The sequence below is a fragment of the Geotrypetes seraphini genome, chromosome 11 (genome assembly GCF_902459505.1).
Source record: "Geotrypetes seraphini chromosome 11, aGeoSer1.1, whole genome shotgun sequence".
NCBI classification, from domain to species: Eukaryota; Metazoa; Chordata; class Amphibia; order Gymnophiona; family Dermophiidae; genus Geotrypetes; species Geotrypetes seraphini.
Genome location: NC_047094.1, coordinates 79,000,033 through 79,024,467, shown reverse-complemented (window position 1 = coordinate 79,024,467; position 24,435 = coordinate 79,000,033). Strand labels below are relative to the sequence as shown.

The 24,435-nt window shown below is 49.2% G+C and overlaps 1 protein-coding gene across 1 annotated transcript in view; it reads left to right on the top strand.

Moving 5' to 3' along the window:
* LOC117369424 (fibroin heavy chain-like) overlaps positions 1-24,435 on the top strand; it is a 57,788-nt gene that overhangs the window by 6,649 nt on the left and 26,704 nt on the right. Inside the window, exons 3-4 of the mRNA XM_033963986.1 lie at positions 9,439-9,594; positions 23,805-23,931. Coding sequence (XP_033819877.1) covers positions 9,461-9,594; positions 23,805-23,931 — 261 coding nt within the window. The 5' untranslated portion in view covers positions 9,439-9,460. The remainder of the gene's footprint in view (positions 1-9,438; positions 9,595-23,804; positions 23,932-24,435) is intronic.

The window sequence follows — 24,435 nt, the reverse complement described above, 5'->3', positions numbered from 1 at the left end:
CCCGGTGGAGTGCACCGAGGCAGTGGACATGCCTTCGATGCTGTCCGTGCCTGTCTTCCAGGACCTACTCCGAGCAATGATCTCGTCGGAGCTGTCCGCTGCAATGGCCCATCTACAACCGGCCTCGACCTCGACCCCGCATGTGCCAGACCAGCCTGAGCCTCGCGTCGAGCCACCTCGGGGAAAAGTGCGCAAGCTTCGCCGCATCTCATTCTCCTCTGACTCTTCGCCGAGGCACCCGAGGCGCTCTCCCTCCACAGACCGCCACAGGGCAAAACGTCGTGCTAAACCGACAGAAACCTCGAACCGCCGTACCTCCAAGAAGGCCCGGAGTTCCCTCACTCTACGAGGCCGTTCCCCTACACCTCGTACGGGACCACTCAGGGTGGCGGAGTTATCACTCTCCAACCCGCGAATCCTCCGAACTCCCCCTCGGACCGGGGCTCCGATCCGAGGTGTCAGGCTTTCACCGAGGAAGTCCGGGTCGAGGTCACCGATTCGACATCGATCGGTACCCCGAACCCCGGCATCGTCTCCGAGGGGCTCCTCGAGACGTCGGAGATCCCCGACCCCGGAACACTTTCACAGTGCTTCCCCGGTCTCGGAACGTGGATCGAAGCGGGAACCTCGATACTCGAGGGAAGCCTCCCCGTCCTTCTCCACCCGACGGATGTCTCGTTCACCGACCTCACACGGGGCCTCGGGAACATCCCGCCCATCCTTCACTCGCTTTGTCCAGGACATGGGCCACGCTTTGGACTTAGACCTCCAGTCCGACTCCAGATACTCAAAGGAGTACCTAGCGGATCTGGACATGCCATCACTGCCCAGAGAGTCCCTTCACTTACCGCCTAATCCGGTACTCCAACAGGCTTTCTTCAGGAACCTGGAGACCCCCTATATGGTCACAGCCGTCCCCTCCAAAATGGAGGCCAAGTACCGTACGGTACCCTACCCGGGGTTTGAACAACCGCAGCTCTCCCACCAGTCGCTGTTGGTAGAATCGTCCCTGAAAAAGGCTCACCCCTCCCGGGTCTCAGCCACGGTCCCCCCAGGTCGGGAAGGCTGAACCCTGGACAAGTTCGGCAGGAGACTATATCAAAATACGATGATGGCCTCTAGGGTGCAAAGCTACACTTTCACCTTCACATCCTACCTCAAACACCTCATCGGACTACTGAGAGCCTTTGAGACTGACTTACCAGCCTCTCGCCAAGGAGCGTTTAGCCTGCTTGTAGAGTCCCTCTCCAACCTACGCCTCCATCTATTCCACGCGGCCTACGATGGCTTCGAACTCTCCTCCAGAGAGGCAGCCTTTGCTATCGCCATGCGCCGACTAGCTTGGCTGCGCCTGGTCGACATGGACCCCAACTTACAGGACCGGTTGGCTAACCTCCCCTGCATGGGAAAAGAGCTGTTTGACGACACTATCGAGGCGGCTACAAAATGCCTCTCTGAACACGAATGCTCATTTGCCTCCCTTGTCCGGCAAAAGCCAAAACCGCCCGCGTCCAGGCCATTCAGGGCCCCTCCGCGCCGCTACCCGCAAAAATCCACTCCTGCCTTCTCCCGGCCTCCGCCCAGGCATCCGCAAACCCACCACCGGGCCCCACCCAAATCCCAACCGCCTGCAACTACCAAACCATCCCCGTCCTTTTGACAGGATACGCGGAAGGGGGCTGACCCCCTCCGCCAGAGTTCCAGGCTCCCTACCTATCGGGGGCCGCCTCAGAGCTTTTTACCCTCGATGGGAACAACTCACGTCGGACGCATGGGTCCTTGGCGTGATCTCATCAGGATACTCTCTCAACTTTCGAGCCATTCCCCCAGACAGCCCCCCAGGGAAGTGCCCTCCCAACCGAACGCTGCTACCACTACTCCTCTCAGAAGCTCGAGATCTGCTTCGCCTGCGAGCAGTGGAGGAGGTTCCCCCCGACCAACGGGGGAAGGGCTTCTACTCCCGTTACTTCCTGGTACCGAAAAAAACGGGAGACCTACGCCCAATACTAGACTTGAGACGACTCAACAAATTTCTGGTATGGGAAAAATTTTGGATGCTTTCCCTACCGACCCTCTACCCCCTGATCGAAAAAGGCGATTGGCTTTGCTCCCTCGATCTGAAGGAGGCGTACACACATGTTCCAGTGCACCCCGCTCACTGCAAGTTCTTGTGTTTTCAAGTAGGGGACCTGCACCTACAATACCGAGTCCTCCCCTTCGGCCTAGCATCGTCACCCCGAGTCTTCACCAAGTGCCTCGTGGTGGTCGCAGCTGCCTTACGCTCCCAGGGCCTTCAGGTATTCCCCTACCTGGACGACTGGCTGATCAAAGCCCCGTCCATGGAAGGGGTTATCTCAGCGACCCAACAGACTATTATCTACCTACAGAGTCTGGGGTTCGAGGTAAACTTCCCAAAATCCCAACTGAGCCCCTCGAAGTCCCTGCAGTTCATCGGGGCCACGCTGGACACGGTTCGCCTCCGTTCCTTCCTCCCCCCTCCACGTCTAGAGGCGTTAGTAAATCTGAGTCGAAGGATCTCACTGCTACCCTCGGTACCAGCTCGACAGATGATGACTCTACTAGGCCACATGGCCTCCACCGTCCACGTCACACCATTCGCCCATCTCCACCTGAGAATCCCTCAATGGAACCTAGTCTCTCAATGGCGTCAAGATCGGGACTCGATCGATCGCCCCGTGACAGTGACTCCTTCCTTGCAACGATCGCTCCGCTGGTGGGCCGACTCTTCAAATCTTTCCAAAGGTTTGCTCTTCCTCGCCCCCCCACACAACAAAGTGCTCACCACGGACTCATCGGAGTATGCTTGGGGAGCCCATCTGGATGGCCTACGCACTCAAGGGATGTGGTCAGCAGAGGACCGTCGCTGCCACATCAACGTGCTAGAGCTTCGGGCCATCTATCTCGCAGCTGTAGCTTTTCAACATCTGCTCCACGACCGGGTGGTTCTCATCCGAACCGACAACCAGGTAGCAATGTACTACGTAAACAAACAAGGGGGAACAGGTTCTTGGCCCCTCTGTCGGGAAGCTCTGCGCCTCTGGAAATGGCAATCTCCAACAACACCTTCCTTCGAGCGGTGTACATACAAGGAGAACAAAACTGTCTGGCGGACAGACTCAGCCGCCTCCTCCAGCCACACGAGTGGTCACTGCACTCTCAGACCTTAAGACAGGTGTTCGAACAGTGGGGGACACCTCAAATAGATCTGTTTGCATCCCCCCACAATCACAAACTGCCTCTCTTCTGCTCCCGGATGTACTCCCCGGACCGGCTCGAGGCCGACGCCTTCCTCCTCGACTGGGAGGAAAGGTTCCTGTACGCGTTTCCACCGTTTCCTCTGTTCCTGCGGACTCTTGTCCACCCGAAAACAGTACAAGCCACCCTGATCCTGATTGCTCCTCGCTGGCCACGCCAGCCTTGGTTTTCCCTCCTACTTCAACTCAGTGTCAGAGATCCACTGCCTCTGCCTCGGTTTCCCTCTCTACTATCACAGGGTCAGGGTTCGCTGTTACATCCCAATCTTCAATCTCTTCATCTGAATGCTTGGTTTCTTTCCCCCTGACTTCTCTCCCCGTGTCTCAATCAGTCAAGGAGATATTGGAAGCCTCTAGAAAGACCTCGACAAGAGCCTGCTACTCCCAAAAGTGGACCAGATTCTCAACCTGGTGCTCCTCCCACAGCCAGGACCCGGTGTCGGTCCCCGTCCCTCTGGTCCTTGACTATTTACTTCAATTATCTCACTCCGGCCTAAAGACCAATTCCATTCGAGTACACCTCATTGCGATTGCGGCCTTTCACCAGCCCCTGGAAGGGAAAGCCCTCTCGCTCCATCCCTTAGTCTCTCGCTTCATGAAGGGTCTCCTGAATGTCCACCCTCCTCTCAAACCTCCTCCGGTGGTTTGGGACCTCAACGTGGTTCTGGCTCAACTAATGAAACCTCCATTTGAGCCCCTAGACAAATGCCATCCAAAATTCCTCACTTGGAAGGTAATTTTCCTGCTTGCGCTCACTTACGCTCGGCGGGTTAGTGAGTTACAGGCTCTGGTAGCGGACCCACCCTTCACGGTATTCCATCACGACAAGGTGGTACTCCGCACTCATCCAAAGTTCTTGCCTAAAGTAGTATCTGATTTTCACCTCAATCAGTCCATTGTCTTGCCTGTGGTTTTTCCCAAGCCCCACTCTCATCCCGGAGAGGTGGCGCTCCACACTCTTGACTGTAAGAGAGCGTTGGCCTTCTACCTGCAACGCACTCAGTCACACCGGAAAGTCCCACAATTGTTTTTGTCCTTCGACCCAAACCGGTTAGGTCACCCAGTTTCCAAGCGCACCTTGTCCAACTGGTTGGCCGATTGCATCTCCTTCTGCTACGCTCAGGCTGGTCTCGCGCTGCATGGTTGAGTAACGGGACACAAGGTCCGAGCAATGGCAGCCTCCGTAGCGTTACTCAGGTCCACACCTATCGAGGAAATCTGCAAGGCTGCCACGTGGTCTTTGGTTCATACTTTCACCTCCCACTACTGTCTGGACTCACTGTCCAGGAGCGATGGCCGGTTCAGCCAATCGGTTTTGCGAAATCTATTTGCTTAAATTGCCAACTTCCCTCCATCCCTTTTCTGTTAGCTTGGAGGTCACCCACATGTGAGAATATCATGCCTGCTTGTCCTGGGATAAAGCACAGTTACTTACCGTAACAGGTGTTATCTAGGGACAGCAGGCATATATTCTCACAACCCGCCCACCTCCCCGAGGTTGGCTTCTTTGCTAGTTAAGTGAACTGGAGACCACGAGGGGATGCGCCCCCTAGTGGATCAGGAAGGCACGCATGCGTGGAGCAGCAGAGCAAACTTAAATCTTCAATCAAGTTTGCTTGAAAATGCTTCCGCATCGGGGCTCCGTAGATGACTTCACCCACATGTGAGAATATATGCCTGCTGTCCCTGGATAACACCTGTTACGGTAAGTAACTGTGCTATATCATACACCAATAAGATTTAACCCCCACCCCCTCCATATAACTAATATATGCCTCCTCAAAATAATATCTTATGACCTTCATATATATATTCTTAATGGAAAACCAAGAAACCCCCCATCCCAAATCCACATATGTATTAAAATTGGGAAAAGTGTAACTTATTCATTACTATAATTTAATAATGGTCCCCACACATCCTTAAATTTCTTATAATAACCTTTTTGAACTGCCAACGCTCTTTCCATTTTATACACATGACAAACTGAATTCCATGGAAGATCGCTCCTGCCCCACGTTGCCACTAGACCACCAGTTAAGGTCGGGGATGCAGGAGGGAGGTGGGGGTGGGTCAGAGCCGGTCCCAAAAATTATTTGCGATTTTCCCTATTCGGAGGCCGGCTCTGCCCCTAACTCCCGCGCATATTGAGGGTCTGCTGTATATATTGTGGCCGGGCCAGGCTCTCAGCAAGTGAAAGACCTGGCTCAGACCGCAAGCAAGATTTTGGGCGCCTTTGATTTGGTTGGTTGGGTTGGGAGGATTGAATATTAATAAATGTCCCTTTTTGATGAAAAAAAAATGGTCACGTTACTAATTCCCCTAGCACTAGTGCTTGGCCCCTGTTTCTTGTCAGCACTCTAGCCCTCCACTCAACACATTACATGTTCCTAGCTCATTTAATATTCTAGCTGCAAAGAGCAGTGCTGGTGAGCAGTTTCATTACAACTCCATGCCTTCTTCTGGCAAATTATATTCTTCTGGGATATTAGCAGGGCTCTCCCAGCCCATGCTACTGGTATCACAATCATACTCAGCTATTTCCATGCTTTCTGCATTTACATTTTCCCATTCCCCTCCCCCTTCAGAGTAGTTATTAGAGCAGGCTGGCCAAGCTTCCCTTCCCCCTGTAAGGTCATGAAATGGTTTACTGTTGTTTAACATATTGCTCTGGCCTACATAGCTGAAAACAGTGTACAATCTATTGACCTCATCTGCCTAAAATGTATGTCCCTGCCTTACCACATTGTAAGCTAAATAGATAAGAGTTTGAGCCATGATGTACCCTGCCCTTCTGTACATGTAACATTTAAACCTGTAAGATTTAGATAAGCAGAGAAATGAGCTAGTTTCCTATAGGACTATAAGTTGTATCCCTGAACCTATCATAAGTGCTGGCTTAGGACCAATAATAATTGTAGAAAGTTATAGAAGTAACAAATGAAAATTGTAGTTTTTGCATATATTAGTTAGTGAAAAGGGCATAAAAGTCCATGCATTTCCTGATTCTAACACTCTAGTAGGCAGGCTGTAATAAATCTCGCTTGTACTTTCTTCACGCCTCTGACTTTGTGTGTCCAAGTGACCTTTCACCCCCTCTGTAGCATTACTTTGCCTTTCCCTTACAAAACCCTCTGCAAGGGCCCAGTACTTAGCTGCTTGAGGAATTTCTGTTTGTCCTTCTCTGGGTGGCATAGAGCTGCCTCTCTGTCTCTGTGAAGGGAATGTCCAGTGTGGAGCTGTGGGCTGGACTCAAATCTCTCTTCCAGCCTCAGCTGGGGTTAATTTATTTTCCTTCTGCTGCAAGTCTGAAGGCCTAGTGCTTGCAGTTTCCCTAGTGTAGCCTCGCCCCATTCTGGGTTGATTCTCTGTTTCACAGCTTGGTTTTGCAGGGAAATTTCTCTGCTCTTGGGAAAGGAATAATGGTAATTAGACTGTGGTTTGGGAGCCCTCCCTACTGGGTTTCCTGGTGGATGGCTCTCTTGTTTTAACCCTGCTTGTTTTAATCTGCCTAAAACCCTATTCTCTGGCTGCTGAACTGGCTTAGCTTTAGGGATCGAGGGTTTTAGAGCAGGGTTTACCTACATTACAGGGGCTTCCCTGTTACAATATATACTGATATATCAATAATAATAAAACCCTAAGCGTGCATGCGCACTTAGGACGGCATGTTTCCTGACAGGTGCTGTGTCCCTCCGTGCTGAATTCCATTTTCAAACACGGAGGCAGGAAACACGCCGGTGACTCCCCCCTCCCTTGGCCCACCGGTGTGGTGCTTTAGTATACCGGCCTTGGCTACAGCTGCCAATCTCAGCTCCCCAATCCCCCGACGATCACGGCAGGAGTGTGCCCAACCCCTCCTGCCGACAAACCCGCGATCGCCGGCAGGAAGGTGCTTAACCCTTCCTGCCGGTAAGCTCCCCCCACCCAACCACCGACGATCATGGCAGGAGGGTGCCCAGCCCCTCCTGCCGGACCCCCCCAACAACCTCCCTAAACAACATGCTCCAATGGCCCCTCCGAAGATCGCCGGCAGAAGGATGCCCAACTCTTCCTGCCGGACCCCCCAAGGGCCCCCCCTAAGATTGCCCGCAGGAGGGTGCCCAACCCCTCCTGCCAGACCCCCCCAACAAAACCACCCCAGAACCCCCCTTTGGGCTTACCTGCAAGTTGGCCAGACAGGTCCTCGCACCGTCTGGCCAGCAGGCCCTCCTCCATCCAAATGAGGCGGGCCCACCCCTCCACTGCCCAACCCACAGGATCCTAGAGCCTGATTGGCCCAAGCGCATAAGGCCCCTCCTATATATACCTGTATTTATATATATATATATATATACAGTGGAACCTTGGTTTGCGAGCATAATTTGTTTCAGAAGCATGCTCGTAAACAAAAGTGCTCATATATCAAAGCGAGTTTCCCCATAGGAAGTAATGGAAACTCGCTTGATTGGTCGTCGTCCCCCCCCCCCTGAGGCCACCAGCGCTGCTTGCTTCCACCTCACCCCTGAGAACTGGTATCGCTCCCTGCCCGGGAATGCCCCTCCCCCTCCCGAGAACCGGCATCGCCCATCCACCCAAACCTTTACCCCGATCTGGCACCGGCACACAGCACCAACCCACAGGACGTGCCGGTGCCTGAAGATCCTGTCTCAGATGCTCAAGGCCCAGCCCAGCGGCAAGAGGCAGGATCTTCAGGCACTGGCACGTCCTGTGGGTTGTTGCTGCATGCCGGTGCCCGATCGGGGTAAGTGTTTGGGTTTGGGCCTGCAAGTTTGACAGTTCTCGGGGGCATTCGCGGGCGGGGGGTGATGCCGGTTCATGGGTGGGGGGCTGGGGGGCAATGCTGGTTATTGGGGAGTGCTGGTAAATCAAGTCAACGCTCAGTTTGCGAGGCACGATTTGCTTAAGTGTTTTACTCTTCTTGCAAAACTCTTGCAAAATACTCGCAAAGCGTGTTACTCGCAAACCGAGATTTGACTGTATATAAGGGAGCTGAGGCTGGTGCAAGCAGCAAGTGGAAGATGCTGGTTACGCCGGCGAACATTTAAAGAGGTACGTGGGGAGAGGTTGGAGAAGAGGTGAGGCATTGGCATAAGAAGAGAGAGAGAAAGATCCCATCACCATGAAGATGGTGCCCGGAGCGGTCCCCCCCTACCCTTTCTACACCACTGATGAAATTTAATATTGATAAATGTAAAATGATGCAAATTGGGAAGAATAATCCAAATCATGGTTACCTGTTTTGGGTGCTGACTCCTAAGGTGAAACCTAAGAAAAGATCTAGGTGTTATCATGGAGAATATGTTGAAATCTTCCGCCCAGCATGTGACACAAGTCAAAAAAAGCAAACAAAATGCTAGGAATTATTAGGAAAAGGATAGAAAATAAGACAAAGAATATCATAATGACTGTATTGTTCCATGATACAGTGACCAGAATTGACCACAATACAAAAGATGAGGTTATATCTCAAAAAGATAATAGTGGAAGTAGAAAAGGTTCAAAGAAGAGCGACCAAAATGACTAAGGGGATGGAACATCTCTCATATGAGGAAAGGCTAAAGAGGTAGGGCTCTTGGAAAAGCTGAGGGAATGTAATAGAGATGTACAAAATCCTAAGTAATGTAGAACAGGTAAACATGTTCATTCTTTCATAAAGTACAAAGACCGTAGAACACTCAATGAAGTTACATGGTAATACTTTTAAAACGAATAGCAGGAAATATTTTTTCACTCAAGGAATAGTTAATCTCTGGAACTCATTACCACAGAACGTGGTAACAGTGGTTAGCATATATGGATTTAAAACCAGGTTTGAACAAGTTCTTGGGCAAAAGTCCATCGTCTGCTATTGAGACAGAATTGAAGAAAGCCACTGCTATTCCTGGGATTGGTAACATGGAATGTTGCTACTATTTGGCATTCTGCCAGGTGAACTGGATTGGCCATTGCTGAAAGCAGGATATTGGGTTAGATGGACCATTGGACCTGTATAGCTATTCTTATGTTCTTGTGGAGGCTCAGGGAATGGGTACAGGAGTACAGAGCCTCTTACTTCTAGGACTGGCATCCATTGAGGAAAGCCTTAAATTGAAAGGCAGGGTTTATTTTTAGGTTACAGATTTCTTCACTTGATTTATTTATTTTTTATTTTTTTTTACAGAAAAAAGACCCCCATCCACACCATGAGTGGTCAAAAGTATATACTTGGACCAGGCTATTTTGGTAAAGTGTATGAAAGAAGACACGTCAAAATACTCATAGTACCAGCCATCCAAATAGATAAGGGCAAGCTGGACAGAGAATGCCAAGCCTATTGGTATTTATTTATTTTTTTTATTTATCACATTTATATCCAACATTATGTATAAAATCTAAAGCTGGCTTTTACAAAATCACGGTAGAGGTTTCTACTGCAGGCCGGAGAGGTAAATGCTCCTACGCTCATAGAATTCCTATACCTTGTTGCGGGCTAAACCCCTTTCTAGGCCAGTAGGCAGACCTAGGGATTATCCTAGGTCTAGGCATGTTTCCCTGGAAATGAGAAACTCCTTTATCCCAGGACAAACAGGCATGATATTCGTAGATGACATCACCCACATGTGAGAATATATGCCTGCTGTCCCTGGATAACACCTGTTACGGTAAGTAACTGTGCTTTTATCCCAGGACAAGCAGGCATGATATTCTCACATGTGGGTGACGTCATCTACGGAGCCCCGATGCACACATCGGGGCTCCGTAGATGACATCACCCACATGTGAGAATATATGCCTGCTGTCCCTGGATAACACCTGTTACGGTAAGTAACTGTGCTTTAGGGAGATATTGACCAGGCATTTGCTAATGCGCATGATTGCTGAAATATACACAATTGTGCTTGAAACTTGCTTTGACTGGAGGTTTTTTGAGCCGATGAGGTTGTTTCCCTTTCGAGTATGTTTGCTCGAAATATGTATGTAATAAGTATGTTTGCTTAGTTTTGTACTAGCAATGTACAGGAATCTGAGGCTCTTTTCCTCCTTTAACTAACTAAACTAACTAAACTAAATCTTGGGTTTATATACCGCATCATCTCCACAAATGGAGCTCGACACGGTTTACATGGATTGAGGAGAGAACGGAACTCCAATGGATTTATATAAATAAGTAAGGAAGAGAAGGCAATAATAGTACCGGGGGGGGGGGGGGCGGGGTTATATTTTGGAGAAAAGCCAGGTCTTCAGGTGCTTTCTGAATAGTAGAAGGGAGCTCGAGTTGCGGAGAGGGGAAGGGAGACTATTCCAGAGCTGAACGATTCTGAATGGGAGGGAGGACCCAAGTTTATCAACGAGAGAGATGCCTTTTAGGGAGGGGTAGGATAGTTTTAGTTTTTGCGCGGATCGAGTGGTAATTGGATTAGAGGAATTCCAGGAAAGAGGAATGAGAGGAGGAAGGATGCCGTGAAGGATCTTAAAGGTTAGGCAGGCACATTTGAAGTGGACCCTGGAGATAACAGGAAGCCAGTGGAGCTTTGATAGGAGCGGTGAGACATGGTCAAATTTACTTTTTGAGAAGATAAGCTTAGCCGCGGTGTTCTGGATTAGTTGAAGTCTATGGAGGCTTTTTTTTGTTAAGCTTAGATAAATGGAATTGCAATAGTCCAGTCTGGAGAGGATGATGGATTGTACGAGGACGGCAAAGTGTTTTTGGTGAAAGCAGGACCTTACTTTTCTCAGCATATGGAGGCTGGAGAAGCATTTTTTTATCAGGGAGTTGAGGTGGTCATTGAAGGATAATGAGGAATCTATAGTGATGCCCAGAACTTTGCTAGAGAACTCCAACTGTAGGGAGGAGCCTGTGGACAATTGGATGGAGGTGGGTAGTTGATCAAGTTTAGGGCCGAGCCAGAGTAGTTTGGTTTTGGACTCATTTAGTTTCATTTGTACAGTAAGAGCCCAGGATTGAAGGTTGGTTATGCATGAGGAGATGTTTGCTGCAAGATTGGTGAGGTTCGCGTCGGTCTCGAGGAGGACCAGGATATCGTCGGCGTATGTGTAAAGTATTTCTAGGGGGGATAGGTGGAGGAGATTCAGGGAGGACATGTAAATGTTGAAGAGGATAGGAGACAGGGGGGAACCTTGTGGGACTCCACATGTCGGTTTCCAAGGGGAGGATGAGGTGCCATTCTTGGTAACGGTATAAGAGCGAGAACGTAAGAAGTTCGAGAACCAGTCAAGGACTGTGGAACTAATGCCTAACTCGGAGAGTTGGAAGATTAGAATGTCATGATGGACAACGTCAAAGGCTGCAGAAAGGTCAAATTGAAGGAGAACGGCAAATTTTTTGTGAGAATGAATCTTCGAGATCAGGGAGGTCAGGAGGGATTCAGTACTGAAGTTGGGTCTGAAACCGTATTGATAGGGTAGGAGAATAGAGAATCTTTCCAGGTAGGATGAGAGTTGGGAGGAGACGATGGACTCGAGCAGTTTTGTTAGGAGCGGAATGTTTGCTATCGGGCGGTGATTGGATGGGATGGAGGGGTCTAGGTCAGGTTTCTTCAGTAGGGGGGTCAATGCTATGTGTCCCATTTCTGGGGAGAAGAGGCCCGATAATAGGGCAGAATTTATGAGCTTGGTGAGAGAAGAGATGGCCTGAGTGGGTATTTTCTCAAATAGATAGGGTGGGAATGGGTCCAGGGAGCAGTTACAGGATTTCAGTTTCAGGCAGAGCCTGAGGACCTGTGATTCAGATACTTGCTCAAAGGCAGTCCAGGATCTGTTGACTGGGACAGGGGTGGAGGCATTTAGAGTGGGAATGGGGGTGGCGGACACCAGAGAGTTGTAGGAGACTGCGGGGGGGAAGGAGCTTCTTAAGGAGGTGACCTTACCATTGAAGAAGTTTGCTAGTAGGTCGGCTGAAGGCGAGGAGGGGAGTGTAGAGGGGTTGTTGTTAGGAGTTAGGGAGCGCCAGATATTGAACAGCATACTATTCTGGTTGTTTGATCTGGAGATCTTGTCACCAAAGAAATTTTTCCTAGCTTTTTTGAGTGTATTGTTGTAGGACTTAATGTTGGCTCTCCAGGTTTGTTTGTCTGTGGGGGATTTAGATTTTTTCCAGATGCGTTCCAAGGCTCGACATTTTTGCTTTAGTACCCTGTGGTATGGGAGGTACCAGGGGGCCTTACGGGAGTAGGAGATGGTTTTGGTGGAGAGCGGGGCAAGAGAGTGGTAGGTGGATTCTGAGAGAGCAATCCAGTTATGCCAGTTGGTTACTGAATCTGTAGGCTTAGGTTTGGATGAGAGATTGTCGAGAAATTTGGACCAGAACTGATTACTTGAGATTTTCTTGCGGAAAGTAATGGCCTTAGAGGTGTGGGGTGAGGTTCCAAGGTGTGACATGAAAATGGGGAGACAAAAGGATCCTAAGAAGTGATCGGACCAGGGGACGTGGTCCCAACGGGTGTCGTCGGTTGAAGTTTTGTAATCTGTGAGGTCGAGGAAGCTGATGAGGTCTAGTGTGTGGCCTTTTTCATGGGTTGGAGAGGAGGCGGGGGGGGGAAGCCAAGAGAAGTGAGGAAGTTATTGAATTCAGATGTATCTTTGCTGGTGGTGTCGTCGAGGTGGAGATTGATATCTCCGATGATCAATAGTCTTTGGAATTTAAGGAATGCGTTAGAAATGGTCTCGAAGACAAGTTGAGAGGAATTGCTCCAGGGGGTGGGTGGGCGATATAGTAATAAGATACCCAGTGGGTGTAGATGGAGCTCATCGTTGACTGAGGCTAACATGTATTCTAGTGAGCGATGGCTGCCTTTTTCGAGAAGATGAACATCAAAGAAAGATTTGTAGAGGAGTGCCAGGCCGCCTCCTTTTCGGTTTAATCTAGGAGAGAAGAGGCCTCGGTAGCCCTGGGGGCATAACTCGTTTTGTGTAAATAGATCGTCTTTAGCGATCCAGGACTCTGTGATGCAGAGGAAACCTGGGTCAGAATCTGCGAGAAGGTCTTTCAGAATTTGGGTCTTGTTGCATACGGATCTGGCGTTGCAGTAAAGTGTCGGGACTGGGGTTAGAGAGTCAGGGGTGTGGTTGGGAAGGTTGGCGGGGGGCACAGGCTTTAAAGAGGTGAGGTTGGCTTTGCGGGTTTTTTGTTTGTAGGAGTGACTTCTGGTGCGTAACAGCGTGGGGATTTTGAAATTGAACTATTTTTTAATCAATCAACAGTGCAAGGAAGATTCTTCACACTTTAAAGTTAGTTTATAGACTCTAATCTTACAAGAGAGGTAATAGTGGTGAATACAATTATTTCTCTCTTACTCCTGTATATATTTTTGAAGATATTGACCAGGCCCTTGCCTAGTGTAGTGGGCCTCAATCAAAGGTGTGTTAGGAATAAAGCAAAACACAGTGTTCAAAAAGAACCAGCTCAGAGCTTTTATTCTGTCCTCTGATCAGACTCATTGCAGGAGTCTCAAAACTGTGTGTAAAAATTCCACGTAAAAAAACGCTGCCATTGTGAGAGCAAATTTAAAAAAGCGAGACATTCTCCAAAAATCTCACATGCAAATAAGGTTGGCGGACAGCAGCAAAGATTTCATAATTTGCATGTGCCCATCACTGATGGGCATATGCGCAAAAAAATGCTGCTATCAACACCGGCCATAAAAAAAACCAACCCCAAAACAAAACCCCAGCAACAGCCGGCAGTGGGAGAGATGCCCACTCTCTCCCACTGCACTAAACCCTAACCAGAGCCGAGGTCCCCCCTCTGCAGCGGGAGAAATGCCCACTCTCTCCCACTGCAGTCAAACCTAACCCGACCCCCCACTGCAACAGGAAAGTTGCTCACACTCTCCCACTGTACTCAAATCTAACCCGCTTGCCCCCCCTCCCCCAAGCAGGAGAGATGCTCACTCTCTCCAGCTGGCAAGTAACACCCCCACCGCCCCTGCACTACCCTGCCACCTCCTCCACCACCTCCTCCCCCCCCCCTTTTCCTTAAAGATGAAGAACGGGAGGGACATGGATCCGCTCCTGCTGGCTGCCTGCATGGTGTAAGGGAATTCCTTTCCCCAGTGCATGGCTTGAGGTTCTGATTGGCCCAGGTTGTATAAGGCCCCTCCCCGGATGCATCGTGAAGGGTCTTAAGGCTCTGATTGGCCTGGACACCTGGAAGGGGGCCTTATACAACCTGGGCCAATCAGAGCCTCAGGCCCCTCCCTGGTACATCCCAAGATGCACTGGGGAGGAGAATTCCCTTACACCATGCAGGCAGCCAGCAGGAGCGGGTCCGTGTCCCTCCCGCTTTTCATCTTTAAGGTAAAAGTGGGAGGGGGTAGCAGGGGACTGTAGGGGCAGCAGGGAATTGCAGGGGGCGGCGGTGGGGGGTTACTTGCCAGCAGGAGAGAGTGGTCATCTCTCCTCCTTGGGGGGAGGGGGAGGGCAGGTTAGGTTTGAGAGCAGCGGGAGAGATTGGGCATCTCTGCAGCTGCAGGAGGGGTCATCGGAGGTCAGGTTAGGTTTGACTGCACGGGAGAGAGTGGGCATCCCTCCCGCTGCAGGGGGGCCTCGGCTTGGCTCCACTTAGGGTTTAGTTCAGCGGGAGAGAATGGGCATCTCTCCCGCTGTGTGTGTGGGGGGGGCCGGGCCTCGGGTTGTGCTGTGTTAGGATTTCTAGCAGTCTCGACAGTGACTTTTTTTTAGGTAAAAGCCAATGCCGCTTTTAGAAAATGGCTCGGCAATTTTTAAAAGTCCAACAGAGGGCTCATTTCAATATTGAAGAGCACATTTGCATGTCAGCGTCGGAGACTGCTAGAATCCTCGCTAAAGAGGGAGATAATCCCTTTTGATAATCCCTCGCTAAACTGCTTACAGACTAAACTGCCGGAAAACAGTTTAGCGACGGCATTAAAGTTTTGAGAATCTGGCCCTCAGTTCAAGATAGCCACCACTTCATTCAAGCAAACAAAACCACATTTATTTTCCTTATTCATGCACAGCAATTGAACCCCATTGATTGCCCCTGGACTTCCAGTCTTTCAAGTTTCAAGTTTATTTAAAATTTCTTTTACCGCCCAATCAGTCTTCTAGGTGGTGTACAAATTTGTAAAAACAAAGGACAAACTTTAGATAAAATAAAAGTTTGAAGTGACACTACATCACCAAACTATAACTATAAAAACTTTTAAAAACTATTAAAAACACAGACAAACAAGAACATAGGGTAAAAGGCAAGAACTACATTAGGCAAAGTAAAAGAAAACAAGGAAAAAACAAGAGGGAGGGCTGCTGAAAGCTCAGTAGTGATTTCACTCAGTTTCCCTTAAAAGTACAGTTAGGCTTTCACCTATTCCCTACCACTATATATATATATATACAGTAAAAGCTTGGTTTGCAAATGTTTTGCAAGACAAACAAAACATTTTATTAAATTTTATCTTGATATACAAGCAATGTTTTGCAATATAAGTACATACAGTATACATACATCACAAATGAGCTGATGGTTCTTCTCTCTCTGACACTGCAGGAGTATAGTGACTGTTCTAAACGACATATAAAATAAAATAAACTGAATAATGATAAAAGTGATATAAAATATGTAGACTGACAAAAATACAAAAAAATGAATCAATGGTAACAGAAAGTTGAGTCCAAATATGAATGGTAGAAAAAGGTGAACAAATTCAATGAAAATAAAGTTGATGAATAGAATTAAAATCAAATTCTATTAGAGGGGCAATGATGTTCCATTTAAACCAGGGGTGTCCAACCTTTTGGCTTCCCTGGGCCGCACTGGCCGAAAAAATGTTTCTGGGGCCGCACAAACACGCAAACGCTGCAGCAAGACAGAGGAGGGAGCCGGCAAGATGGTAAACACCTGGGGGCAGCAGAGGAAAACACTGCATCGCCCTCAACCGGGGCCACACAAAATACTTCACGGGGCCGCATGCAGCCCTCGAGCCGCAGGTTGGACACCCCTGATTTAAACCATTAAAGCACGCTGAAGTGAAAATAAATAAATGGTCCTGCTATCTAAAAAAAATGGCAAGTTGAAAAACTGACAAGAAACTAACACCCCCCCTTTTTTTTTTACATAGCCATACTAGTGGCTGCTGCTGTGGTAATCATTGTGATGTCCACAGGGAATTAATGGATGTCGGTATGTTTGCCCTGCGACTTTGTAAAAGAAGCCCTAAATAACCATATCAGTATCTGCTACATTGAAAGTGAAATATGTGACAGATCTTAATGTGAATGACAGAATCGAACAATGTTCCATTTGCTACGTGATAAACAATAAGGGGCTCATAATCAAAAAATAAATACGTCTAAAAACCCACCTAAATTGGTATATGCACGATCTAAAAGCCAAGTCAAAAAAGTACCGATAATCGAAATGGGTTTTAGACGTACCTAAAAATGACTTAGGCCTTGTCAGTGCAGCTGTATGACCAGAGCCAAACAGGAGGAGCGGTTTTAGGAGGAGCGGTGAGGGTGAGATTTGAGCGGGTCATAGGCTGATCTAAACTTAGTTGTACTGCAAGTATAACCGAAAGTTTAACGAGGCTTCCTGGACAGAAATTGTACGTTGTGAGTAAGGCCATGAAAAACAGGTCTAAGTGGCAAAAAGGTATCCAAAGTAACCAGATAAGCACTGCAGACACAAAGTACAGACCCCCACACACTGCCCCAGTGATCACTGACCCCCCCCCCCCCAACACCACTACAACACCATAAAAATCGTAATAAAAACATACACATCTGCCTCCAGAATATCAGCACCTGGCAGCCTGGCATAAGAAAGCCTAGTAGAGCTGCACAGAGGTGACTTAAGTGGTCTTGTGGGTGGGTTAGTGAACCATGGAGAGGAGGACCCAGGCCCATAAGCCACTCTAATCACTGCATTCATGGTAACATGTGCACCCCCCAAAACCCTTTTGTACTGCCATATAAGTTGCACCTGCAGTCTTAAGGGCTATTGGGGTGGTAAACAGGTGGGTCTACTAGGTTCTGGGGGGTGTTTTGGGAGGCTCACCATGACCTATAAAGGAGTTGTGGTGAGATTTTTTGTGGCACCCTTTTTGTGAAGTTCACAGCAGTGCCCTGTAAGGTACCCCATTACTCTGGTGCAATGTTTGGGTGTCCAGTCCATCTCTATGCTGACCCCGCCCATGTCCAAAAGGTCTTGTTCTGGGCGTTTTTGACTTGGACGAATTTTTGGTCGAGAATGGGGTATAACGATAGACGACTTAGCGGTCTGGACGATCAAACGGCTGGTCATCCAACTAGACGATTTTCTGAAAAAATATATTTTGGACGTATTTTTGGGGGAATGAACATTTTACTTACCGACTTTGGGCGATTAGTGACTTAGGCCAAAAATGGACTTAAACGTTTCTTTTGATTATGCCCCTCTAATCTTTGTGTAAAAATGAATGAAGAAAAAGAGTGTACACATGAACAAAGCTCTGATGTTCAGTCATTCATGTTCTAACTTTACACATAGTTTTCCCCACATATAATAGAGAGCAGGAACAAATAACAATAAAAATCACCTTATCAGTATCACAACTAGAATTATGTTTCAAGGGATAAATTTTCCATGTTCGTGGGTGTATAAATTTGGCCTTTGACAGGGCTCTGACCAGCTAATTATCCAAGTAAGAGTGCACCTGAATTGAATTTCCATCCTGTGGAGATGAGCTGTGACCACCACCATCACCTTGGTGAAAGTGCGTAGAGCCGTTGCTGACCCGAAGGATAGAGCCTCAAATTGGAAATGTCTCAAATTGGTATCCTGTGGGCTGGGAAGATGGAAATATGAAGGTATGCCACTGTCAGATCTAGGGAAGCTAGGAATTCACCTGATGACACCACCGCAATTACCGGACCATGTCCATGAGGCAGATGGAGGCTTTATAAAAAAAAAAAATTGTTTAAAATCCAATAAGGCTGTCGCCAGCAAATTTGTGCCAAAAATGGCCAATGGGGGCTCCCCTGAAGATCCTGAGCTTCAAAGATGCACAGGGAAGGCTGGCTCAGCAGGTACACCTGGGGGTTGCCCTGTGAGCTACATACTGTCTGTCCAAAATCTGCACAGAGTAGCTCCAAGATGGGGACCTCTAGGCACCGAAGCCTCACAAAATTGATAAAAAGTACCCAAAAATAATAAAACTGAACAGAACAAATGAGAACACACATTCAGTTTATCAGGTTTATTTAAAATTTGATATACCGCCTTATCAAATATCAAAGCGGTTTTACAAAGTATTATAAAAAATACACTATAAACAGATTTCAATACAACAACAGTCATACACACAGACAAACGAAGACTTACTGGTACGAAAGGTAACTGAGCAGAACTACAATATTTAGATAGAAAAGAACGAGGGAAAAAACAACAAATGGAAGGGGTAGCAGGCAGATCATCTGAAAAAAAGCAAGGCTAATGAATGTATGCTTGCACAAGGAAAAACTGAAGAGGGCAGTGTACTTCACTGGTGAAGGAGGAGGAGGAGCTGAAAGATGTGATTGACATCCTTCTGCAACAGTTTGTGACCAGTAGATATTCTCTAGAGTACAGACTCCTTTGTTTATGTAACAGAAATAATGTTATAGAACCCTTAGTACAGCACTATGTTGATTTTTCGCACACCTTTTTGGATTTAAGATTTTTTTGTATTTAAAACTTTTAAGGACCACCAAGGATATAGATAGGCCTGTGAGGTATTCATGTTTCTGGGGGGGCTTACTAAGGGTGCAAGCTTGCATGGGGGGTTCTTATTAAGGGAGGGCCTGGTCTCTGGGGACTTATGTTTGTAGGTGACTACATTAGCAAGAATAAGTGTGAGAAAAATTTTATAGGCACCTATGTATACTGTATACTAGCTGATATTCAGTTGGAACCCATATACCTACATAAGTTCAGAAGACCAACAACAATCCAGTTAGACCCAGATATTCAATTCTTATGTCCGGACATGGCCCAACACTGAATATCTGGGTCTAAGTTAGCCAATGACAGTCACATTTAAAAACATGCTTTTTATGCATGCCTTTACACACCTCCTGCCTACTAACGGTGTCAATTCCCAGACACTTGAGAAGGTACCGTATTTTCACGCATATAACGCGCGCGTTATACGCGTTTTTACCTACCGCGCATACCCCTCGCGCGGTATATGCGTGAGCGCGGTATACAAAATTTTTTAAACATAGTTCCCACCCCGCCCGACGCCCGATTCACCCCCCCAGCAGGACCGCTTGCACCCCCACCCCGAACGACCGCTCGCACGCGCTCCCACCCGCACCCGCATCCACGATCGGAGCAAGAGGGAGCCCAAGCCCTCTTGCCCGGCCGACTCCCCGACGTCCGATACATCCCCCCCCCCGGCAGGACCACTCGCACCCCCACCCCGAAGGACCGCCGACTCCCCGACAATATCGGGCCAGAAGGGAGCCCAAACCCTCCTGGCCACGGCGACCCCCTAACCCCACCCCGCACTACTTTACGGGCAGGAGGGATCCCAGGCCCTCCTGCCCTCGACCCAAACCCCCCTCCCCCCAACGACCGCCCCCCCCAGAACCTCCGACCGTCCCCCAGCCGACCCGCGACCCCCCTGGCCGACCCCCACGACACCCCCACCCGCCTTCCCCGTATCTTTGTGTAGTTGGGCCAGAAGGGAGCCCAAACCCTCTTGGCCACGACGACCCCCTAACCCCACCCCGCACTACATTACGGGCAGGAGGGATCCCAGGCCCTCCTGCCCTCGACGCAAACCCCCCTCCCCCCAATGACCGCCCCCCCCAAGAACCTCCGACCGCCCCCCCAGCCGACCCGTGACCCCCCTGGCGACCCCCACGACACCCCCACCCCCTTCCCCGTACCTTTGGTACTTGGCCGGACAGACGGGAGCCAAACCCGCCTGTCCGGCAGGCAGCCAACGACGGAATGAGGCCGGATTGGCCCATCCGTCCTAAAGCTCCGCCTACTGGTGGGGCCTAAGGCGCGTGGGCCAATCAGAATAGGCCCTGGAGCCTTAGGTCCCACCTGGGGGCGCGGCCTGAGGCACATGGTTGGGTTGGGCCCATGTACCTCAGGCCGCGCCCCCAGGTGGGACCTAAGGCTCCAGGGCCTATTCTGATTGGCCCACGCGACTTAGGCCCCACCAGTAGGCGGAGCTTTGGGACGGATGGGCCAATCCGGCCTCATTCCGTCGTTGGCTGCCTGCCGGACAGGCGGGTTTGGCTCCCGTCTGTCCGGCCAAGTACCAAAGGTACGGGGAAGGGGGGTGGGGGTGTCGTGGGATCGGCCAGGGGGGGTCGCGGGTCGGCTGGGGGGGTGGTCGGAGGTTCTTGGGGGGGGCGGTCGTTGGGGGGAGGGGGGTTTGCGTCGAGGGCAGGAGGGCCTGGGATCCCTCCTGCCCGTAATGTAGTGCGGGGTGGGGTTAGGGGGTCGCCGTGGCCAGGAGGGTTTGGGCTCCCTTCTGGCCCAACTACACAAAGGTACGGGGAAGGCGGGTGGGGGTGTCGTGGGGGTCAGCCAGGGGGGTCGCGGGTCGGCTGGGGGGGCGGACGGAGGTTCTTGGGGGGGGTGGTCGTTGGGGGGAGGGGGGTTTGTGTCGAGGGCAGGAGGGCCTGGGATCCCTCCTGCCCGTAATGTAGTGCGGAGTGGGGTCAGGAGGGTTTGGGCTCCCTTCTGGCCCGATATTGTCGGGGAGTCGGCGGTCCTTCGGGGTGGGGGTGCGAGTGGTCCTGCCGGGGGGGGATGTATCGGACGTCGGGGGGGGGGGCATCAGGCTTTCAGGATGGGGACAGACCTTCAAGGGGGGACAGGACTTCAAGGGGGGACAGTGCACGGAAAGTCAGGGGGGGTAAACGGAGAGTCGGGACAGCGCACGGAGAGGCGGGGCAGTGCACGGAAGTCAGGGGGGGGGAACGGAGAGTCGGGACAGCGCACGGAGAGGCGGGGCAGTGCACGGAAAGTCAGGGCGGGTGAACGGAGAGTCGGGACAGCGCACGGAGAGGCGGGGCAGTGCACGGAAAGTCAGGGCGGGTGAACGGAGAGTCGGGACAGCGCACGGAGAGGCGGGGCAGTGCACGGGAAGGCAGGGGGGGGGAACGGAGAGTCGGGACAGCGCACGGAGAGGCGGGGCAGTGCACGGAAAGTCAGGGCGGGTGAACGGAGAGTCGGGACAGCGCACGGAGAGGCGGGGCAGTGCACGGAAAGTCAGGGCGGGTGAACGGAGAGTCGGGACAGCGCACGGAGAGGCGGGGCAGTGCACGGAAGTCAGGGGGGGTGAGCGGAGAGTCGGGACAGCGCACGGAGAGGCGGGGCAGTGCACGGAAAGTCAGGGCGGGTGAACGGAGAGTCGGGACAGCGCACGGAGAGGCGGGGCAGTGCACGGAAAGTCAGGGCGGGTGAACGGAGAGTCGGGACAGCGCACGGAGAGGCGGGGCAGTGCACGGAAAGTCAGGGGGGGTGAACGGAGAGTCGAGACAGCGCACGGAGAGGCGGGGCAGTGCACGGAAAGTCAGGGGGGTGAACGGAGAGTCGGGGCGGGCGAAAGGACAATCGGGCAGCATGCGCGTTATACCCGTGAGCGCGGTATACAAAAGTTTTTGAACATAGATTCGTGTTTGCTGCGCGCTATACCCGTGTGCGCGTTTTACACGGGTGCGCGTTATCTGCGTGAAAATACGGTACTCTTTGTTGAGTTCAACGCAACATGCTCTTCATCTTTTAGATAAATTGGCTGAGATCTCAATTTATGATAGTCCACTCATGTCCCTTTGGAATAATTCTAAAATCCAAAACCATGGCAAATCCCTCTCATGGAAACGATGGCAGGGGGCGGGTCTATGGTTTGCCCATCAATTGTCTACTCCAACTGTGTCTGTTCCTTTTGATGCAATTTGCTCTACATACTCGCTACCTCCTTCTGTTTATTCACAATGGCTTTCACTCACTGAAGTACTGTCTTCTGTGCATATACGCTTTGACTTCATGACTTCCATCCATACTATTCGTCATTGGTCTGTACTGTCTCTACTTAAAGGCAAGGCGATATCTCTTTTTTATAGTATTTTAAGAGATCACTCCTTCACTTTTTCTCCCCACTCTATGAAACACTGGGAAACTATACTCACTACACCGCTTTCTGATATTGATTGGGAACTTTTCTGGTCTTCAACAAATCGTCCACTTTTATCTTCTAGAGTCTCACAATCAATGTTCTTTATTATGTGGCATGCAGTATGGACTCCAATTCGCATGTGGAAAGCCAACTTAAAACAAGACTCTGTTTGCTGGAACTGTTTAAAAGATGTGGGAACTCTTGACCACATGCTTTTTCACTGTACGCTTGTCCGCTCCTTTTGGACTCGCATTTGGACCACCATACAACCTATTACTAACTGCTCGGAAGAGATCACTATGGACATTGTAATCCTTCGTTCTCAACATCCCTGCTTTGCACAATCAAATTGTTCTCCTAAACTTATTGATACCATGTTTGTGACTGCTCTCATGCACATTCTGAAAAATTGGAAATCATCTTCGTTATTAGACTATACTTTTTGGTGGAACTCTCTATGTATGTATCATAGATTTGAATCCTACGCATATGAGAAAAAAAATGCATCCAGAACCCCCATGAACTTGAAGCTTAACAAATTACCTTGGTCATTCCTGGATTCCTATTTACGTTCTGCTCTGTAGACACTCCTGTCTTCCTTTTCTTTCCTTTTCCTTTCTTCTTTTTCTTCCTATTCCCCCCTTTTTTTTTTTTTTTTTTCTTTTTCTTTTTTGTTATTCTCCCTCACTTTTTTCTTATATATTCTTCACATGCAGTTCTAATAGCAGGAACCTTTCTTACTGTTATGTTCCTCTATAGTTGAATATAGATTTGTAGGTTCTTTATTCAGAAAGCTTTATTTTGATCTTATGTATTTGAACTACTTCCTGTATTTTCTAAAAATACTCAATAAAAAATTATTGAACTAAAAAAAAAAAAAAAAAAAACATGCTGACTGCTGCTGGCTGAATATTGACCAGTTAATATATATGTGTAATGTTCAACTTCTTCTCTAGGTATTAATCTAATGATCTTGATTTAGAAGTTTTTCCTTTTATGTTGAGTTATTTCCCATTTTTACCAAAGCTGATATTTTTTAAATCTAAGAATTAGAGTTTTGAGAGATTCGTCTGTCTGGAGCATTGTATCAAACCACACGTTGATGATCATTGGTGTTCAGACGAGCCCTACTTAGACACTGGAAATGGTTTCTCCATTTCTAAGTACCAGACCCAATACTGCCCTTCCTCTTCCCTCATGGGTTTTCTCATGAAGGAAGTCTATAATCTCTGTAGTACTATGAGCTGTGGATTAGCCAGTTATCCTTCCCTAAGAAATACATGCTCACATCTAGGAGAATATGGTAGATTAGGGAAGACACACAAAATACCTTAGTGTAAAATACTGAAACACAGGAACTCTTTAGCTGAATCTGCTCTGTGACTTCTGTATTTCTTTTCTTCCACAGTCAATTAAATCACAAAAACATTGTGAAGTTGCTTGGAAAACCAGAGAGACATCTAGACAAATGGTATTTCTACATGGAGTATATTTTCGGAAACACCTTGGAAGACTTGATGTTCAAGAATGATGTGGTAAATTGTACCTGTTCAATATCCTTAGAGGCTTTGGCAATCTGAGATGATCATATCACCAAAGATACTCATGGTGTAGAGTAGTGCCACATATTTAAATCCTGTCATGGCCAGCAAGGACTAAATCTAGCTCTCTCTCTCCCCATCTAAATCCAACAAAAAGGAGGATAATGAAAAGTCCAATCAAGGCCAGTCATGAACATAGTCAGATACATAGAACTGTATGTTGCTGCTCCACTGAAGGGGGGAGGGGAACTTGGGGACCTAGACCCCATAATTATGGTACAGCCTCCCCAAATTGAGGCACTGTCTGCTGCTTTAGATGGCAGAGGTCCTTGAGCCCCACCAGCAGAAGCAGTCCTCCATATGTGATGAGGAAGCTGGAGGAACTTTTTCCCTGGGTTGCTACCACTGCTGCTGCACCAGGCCCCTTTCCCAGCACATGCTTGGTTTTTGTGAAATCAACTATGTGAAGGGGAAGGTCTGCCCCCCACACGTGCATGA